General features: G+C 35.1%; 1 protein-coding gene across 1 annotated transcript in view; it reads left to right on the top strand.

Moving 5' to 3' along the window:
- The window catches only part of LOC109244024 (U-box domain-containing protein 11-like), a 3,299-nt gene extending 521 nt beyond the window's left edge, over positions 1–2,778 (top strand). The window contains exons 2-4 of the mRNA XM_019411052.1: positions 596–712; positions 792–1,244; positions 1,397–2,778. Coding sequence (XP_019266597.1) covers positions 596–712; positions 792–1,244; positions 1,397–2,467 — 1,641 coding nt within the window. The 3' untranslated portion in view covers positions 2,468–2,778. The remainder of the gene's footprint in view (positions 1–595; positions 713–791; positions 1,245–1,396) is intronic.

A 6,873-nucleotide genomic window follows, 5' to 3' on the forward strand; every position in this document is an offset into this window, starting at 1 on the left:
TGGGGGGGGGGGGTAAATTTGACTTGTGAATTTTGCATTTCCTAAGTTTTTAGTTGACAATTGTGAAATAAAGCAATGTACTTGTTGTTGTTTCTGTGATGTGTTGATCATTTGTTCTCCTTGTTCGGTTGTTCTGTGATTGAAGGTGCATAAGTTTTGGCATTAGGTCATTTCTTCCCATATTATGCAAAAATGATAACATTTGATACTATCTTAATGCTAGTTAAAGTGAATTAGAGATGATCCAAAAATAATCATTCACTACTGAAATTGAAAATGGTGCGCGATGTTAATAATCATATGAAGCTATTGCCATTGCCCATTGGCTCTAAAAGTCAGGACGTCAAGGTCAAAATTTTGTGGGATTACACTGCTAATGCCCTTGTATCGAAGATATTCTCTTGCAAGAAGCTGGTTTTATTCATTAGTAGCTAATGTTAGCTATATTTCCGGTTTGTGCCTCCAATATGTCGATATAAACCAGATCTTTAGTATTACTCACAGAAAGCAGTGGATTTTGGTAAAAAGAACCTCTCCTAATTGAGATCTTCAATTTCCAACAGTTCACTGAAGCTCTTTTGTTTCTTGATTTAAGGACGCGGCAAGGAAGAAGATTGTTTTTCAATTTCAATGTGTGACATGGAAATTGGAGAAATCCCTGGGGAGCTTACCATATGACCAGTTCGACATATCAGAAGAAGTACAAGAACAGGTTAGTTTTGAGCTTTTACTTTTTCTTGCTTATGTATTTTCTCCATTGGATTCTTCCCCTAATATTTCTTCTTTTCCAGGTTGAATTGGTCAGAACACAGTTGAAACGAGCCAAAGAGAGGTATGGTGGACCTGTGACTTCAAATTTGTTATCTCGAGCATTGTCTCAACCATTAGATAAGGAGATTGATCCGCTTCACTCGGCCAGTAGGGGAGTTGGAAGTTTACATGTAGAGAATACTGGCATTATTGATCACGAAGTTAGGCCAAAACTTGGAGGTGTTCCTTTACGTAGTGGTCCAAATGGCAATGATTGCAGTCAGATAGTTCAGGAACCAGAAAAACTAAGGAATTCATCCAAATTGTCTGAGGTTGCTTTTCCAAAAGTTCCTGGTTCGGCCAGCGAAGATGATTCACCCCGAAAGAATCTCGTGGAAAGTAAGAAGACAAATTCTCCTATAATTCCTGAAGAGTATCTCTGTCCTATATCCCTTGAACTCATGAGGGATCCTGTAATTGTGGCCACAGGACAGGTACCGTGTCCATGATTCTGTTGCATTTGGCATTTGACTTCATGTGTGTGTTTCGTTTTGTCTTTTTGATGGAACAATTCTAGGAATTCTCTTTTTGGGTGGAAAATCTTCAAATGTAGTATGCTTAATGTACACTTTTCTTATTCCCACAGACTTATGAGAGATCTTTCATACAAAGATGGATAGATGGAGGCAACACAAGATGCCCAAAAACTCAGCAGTTGCTCCAAGATCTTACACTGACACCAAATATTGCTTTGCGAAGTCTCATTTCTGATTGGTGTGCAATGAACAATATGGAGCAACCAACTGCATTAGCATTTGCGAGAATAAAGAGAAGTGATGGATCATTTCGTGATGTTAGTGGGGATATAGCAGCTATTGATGCAATTGTACGCAAGCTTTCAAGCAGGTCCACCGAGGATCGGAGGGCTGCAGTAGCGGAGATACGGTCGCTATCCAAAAGAAGCACAGACAACAGAATTTTGCTTGCTGAAGCTGGTGCAATCCCCGTGTTGGTTAACTTGTTGACATCTGAAGACAGTCAAATTCAAGATAATGCCGTCACTTCTATTCTTAACCTCTCTATATTTGATAGCAACAAGGGGCTTATAATGCTTGCCGGTGCTGTTCCTTCTATCGTTCAAGTTCTCAGAGCTGGAAGCATGGAAGCAAAAGAAAATGCAGCAGCAACCATCTTTAGTTTGTCACTTGGAGATGAGAATAAAATAATAATAGGCGCATCGGGGGCCATACCAGCTCTGGTCGAATTGCTTCGGACTGGAAGCACTAGAGGGAAGAAAGATGCTGCAACAGCATTGTTTAACTTATGCATATATCAAGGAAACAAGGGTAGGGCGGTTCGGGCAGGGATTATACCAGCATTATTAAAGATGCTGACAGATTCAAGCAATTGCATGGTTGATGAAGCTTTGACCATTCTTTCCGTTCTTGCCAGCCACCAAGAAGCCAAGGCTGCCATAGCAAAAGCGAGCACAATCCCTGTACTGATAGATCTACTAAGGACAGGTCTACCTCGTAATAAAGAGAATGCGGCTGCTATCTTACTCTCCTTGTGCAAGAGAGATCCTGAGAATTTATCTTGCCTTCGTAGGCTCGGTGCACTTATACCTCTTTCGGAGCTTGCTAATAGTGGCACGGAGAGGGCAAAGAGGAAGGCTACTTCATTGTTGGAGCACCTTAGAAAATCTCAGCAGCCTTGACTGGTGTTCTATCAACGAAAGATATATTAATTGCTTCTTTCATTCTTATCTGACCGTGAATATTACACGATTCTATTTAGAGTGTGATAAAATCTAAGAAAGGGAGCTTGAGAAAATAAGTTAATCTCATTGCTCCATGATTCAGTGTATCTATTTAGTCTGTTTTTGAGTGAGCCACTGAGTCATTTGACCTGTATTTGTTACTAATTGATCAATTTCTGTTTGTCACATTATGGTGTGACGAAAATTTATCAACTCTGTATAAAGTGAGACATTTTGATATGTGGATAATTGCACTTTGTTTTCTCTTATGCTAGCCTTCTGCTTGTGATGTTTTCCATAGATTTGTGAGTGAATTGAAGCTGCATTAGCTTCTGCCAAAGAGTCTGTATAATAATTATTTTTGGCTTCTAAATATTAGAAACCTTAGTTATTTACTCAGATCCTTCTTCATTCCCATAGTAGTAATGACATGGTCTGATGCTATATATCTGGTGGTAGGAGCAAGTATGCAAGAGGAAACCAATCATTCATTGAAATTGTAAATATGAAATTGTTTTACTATCTCTTTGAGAGAAGAAAAAGTCTCGATGCTTTTCTGGCAACAGCCCACAGGTTTGTCTCAATGTATTCACATCCCTTGATTCATTTTCTGGAAGGGAAAAGTGTAAGTATGACTTCTCCACTGGCATTTTCTTGAAAATATCAGTGTAAGTATGATCTCTCAATCAAGGAGCACTGCAGTAACAAGTTGCAGTCCTTATGCATGAGGACAAGTGGGAATTTATCACAGCCTAATCTCCTAGCAGAGTATAGCAGCTCAATTCATTAGTGATATTGTCCGTTTTGAATCTAACGTGCACATCACTAGAGTCTAATGTGCTCTGTAATATATCTAACACTTCTCTCAGTATTTGATGATATGGGATTTGCCTTGGATGTCACAGAAAACCATCGTGTAATCCAATCTGCATGGCCAACTTTTACTATATTTATGCTAGAAAATGTGTGGAAAATTAAAAAGAAATCAAATAAAAGCCATATATTTCTCACCGTTGCAAAGATATATCCATTTGCTTTACTTTCTGCATTAAGCTGGATGAAGTGCTGCTTCTTTGATAAGATTGTGTGACTTCTTTTACTTGACTGTTCTGAAAATAATAGGTTAAATTTTCGGTTACTACGTTGTTCATACTTGTTCACTTCAAGGCACGTAAATTACTTTGTTTATCAGAAAAAGGGAAGAAATTTCACAGAAAATATGATAAAACTCAACATTTTTTATTTTGAGTAACTTACCAAGAAAAGTTTGAACATTGGGAAGTTAGGTCCTTCCTCTTTCCAAATTACTGGATTTCAGCTAAACTTTAGTCAAGTATTCACACTTTTAATTAGTTATTAGTTCTTATATTTGGTGTTCACATTATTAGACTAATTAAAGTCAACATTCTGGTATTCTTTTTTTTTTTCCCATGAACCTATACTTTATTGACTTATTGTTGTCAATTTTGAAATTGATGAGTAATATTTTTCTCATGCAAATTAAAAATAACGCGCCCCAAAAACCTAAAGAGAGCTAGAAAGTACACATTCGAAAATCGGAAGGCTCCAGATTAATAAATAAACATCTCACATTTGAATTATTTTTAACCTCTTTTAAATTGAGTAATTTATTTTCAAATCTTTTTTCATAGATCATTTTCTCTTGGTGTAAAACATTGACTGCAAATATATTATTCACACTGCATTTGTTTCAAAGAAATACTCCAACACGAAAGCTAATACCACGCAATGCTTTTCTTTGTCGAAGCTTTTTTACTTAGTATTATTGGCAAAGGGAAAACGAGCTAGCAAGGAAATTTCCACGTTCACCATTCGTTACTCTACATAGAAATAACAAAATATTGATACTAAACGTACTAATAATCTACGAGCATTATTAGTGGCAAGAGCGCAACGCTTGACGTATGAGTTAGGTGCACAATGCAGGTTCGAATCATGTTAAAATCGAGCATTTAAGTGGAGAAGAGTAAAAAGGCGAATCTATTTTCTGTCGTGTCTCAAATCATGTGCCACTGACTCTCCGAGACGTTCCAAACAATTTGGGGGACAATTTTACTATACTTATGATTAATAGAAAAAAATAATATCTGGACTGATTTTTCCTCCCTAAGATTATACTCTTTTGATTTATTAATATTTTTTCAATATCTTCTTTAAGTAAGTAAATTCCTACAAAAACGTGAAGGGAGGTCCCTAATAATTACTAGTAAAATAACTTTGGTAGACTATTTCAGTACTTTTCATGGGAACCAGTTATACATATGAGAGAAGTCCATGTTGATATAATTCTTTTGCTCATTTCTAACGCAAAATACTTTATTAGTCAAAAAAGTAAAAGAACATGATTATGACGGAACGGAATCTCTCACCAATTCACTGATCCACACCGTGATTTACGCAACCAATTTTGATTATCAATCCTAATTACTACTCCTAAGTCCTAATTAACAAATGATATTACCTCTTGGCAATACGTACCCCGTAATCCACGAGTTTTTGTATGACATCAAGAATACATATTCTTAGTGGGCGTTTGGACATAAGAATTATGAAATTGCGGGAAAAAATAATTTTTTTTAATTGAAAAGGGTATTTGAAATTTTTTTAATTGAAAAGGGTATTTGAAAATGACATAAATACATTTTGAGTTATTTTTGAATTTTTATGAGTGATTTGAAGTGAAATTTTTGAAAAACAGCTTTTTTTGGAATTTTTTAAATTTTCGAAAAATTCAAAAATTCAACTTCAAGTGAAATTTGAAGCCATGTTTAAAAGGCGTGGGCCTAAGGCGAAGCGTTTTACATATGCCTCAGCGAGGCGTAAGCCCCGAGGCACGAGGCGTAAACCCCATAGGTATTTAATTTTTAATATTTTAGAAAGTACTATAACTACAGTAAATATTTATAAACAGGTAAATTTGCATAAAAATTGAGGAAAACGATAAATATATGAAATATATATAGATGTGCTCCATCTGCACAAAAAACTAGTCAAAAATATCTATTATACGCTACTTAGAAGCACAAGTAACTTGAGTCGAAAATAATAAAGTTTTCTACCTGGAGGAACAAAAAGGATGACTAACCTGCAATTTGAACTTTAAACTTGCTGCTATGAAGGAGAATAGAGTTCTCTTTGTATTTGTAAAAAAAAATTGCTTTTAGGAGATATTAACAGACTAGCGGACAAGATAAAGAATTGGGAAAGACTATGAATCAGAGCTTCATTCAATAAAAAAGGTCTTGACTTTTAAATTTAATAAAACTTCTGTTCCTTTGTAAAACTTTTGAGTAATTATCAAGCTAACTTTTGAGAATTTAGGTATTATATGAAAGACTTATTCAACAAATTGTTTTAATTTGAAAAAGCCTCTGGGGCTCATTCCTCACTAAAAAAATGCGCCTCAAACGCCCGGGCGTACACCTCTTGAGACTTTCGCCCCATACAATCACCTCGGGGCAAATTGGTGCGCCTTGCCTCGAAAACGCCTTTTAAAACATTGATTTGAAGTTTTCATGGCCAAACACCGATTCCGAAAAAAGTGAAAATTCTCCGGAGAAAAACTAAAAATTTTCTTATGGCCAAACGTGCCCTTAATCAAAAGATCTTACTTTGATTTTATTGTTTTCTTAAAAAAGAAAAAAACCTGTATTCAATGCATTACCATATGCTCACTAGGTTTGTTGTTGTTGTAATATATTAACATTACCATATGATTTTAGTTTTCAATATTAGCTTACTTCACTATCCAGCCGCTGACCCTCCACCTTCTCTTTTATTTGAGTTGTCAATATCTTTTGCTGCTTAGCTGTGGCGTCAGTAATATCACATGTTCTTACAAAAGAATGTGATCCACATAAATAAAAGTTTGTACATATATCATGCGTTGAAAGTAGGTTTTCCTTCCCATGTCACACAATATTAATAAAGAAAGAGAAATTAAAATGGCAAATTTATCATCTCCACTTAATATTTTCTATCCACCAATGCTTAATTGATGCAAATTACAGTTTGCAAACAATACTATATTATTTACAGGATAGTTTTAAGGATCTTCCATCTATTTCCTCATTTGTTGCTTCCTACAATTCTAAATATGGAGTAGTTTTTTTAAGCAAATTGAATTTGTTTTAGAATTTTTATGTTTTAGTAAACAAAAGGCCATTTATTACTTTTTTTTTTTTTTTTTTTTTTGCAAATTTATCTTGATTCTCCAATTATGGAGTATTACTTATGAAACGATTAAAGAAGAGATAAAGGGTAGTTTAAATAAATGGTCTTATGATTAAGGTTGTTAAATATGTGTGTTATGTAGTGTGCAAAATTATTGATATAATAACGGA

This window comes from Nicotiana attenuata, chromosome 2, assembly GCF_001879085.1.
Source record: "Nicotiana attenuata strain UT chromosome 2, NIATTr2, whole genome shotgun sequence".
Classification (NCBI taxonomy): Eukaryota; Viridiplantae; Streptophyta; class Magnoliopsida; order Solanales; family Solanaceae; genus Nicotiana; species Nicotiana attenuata.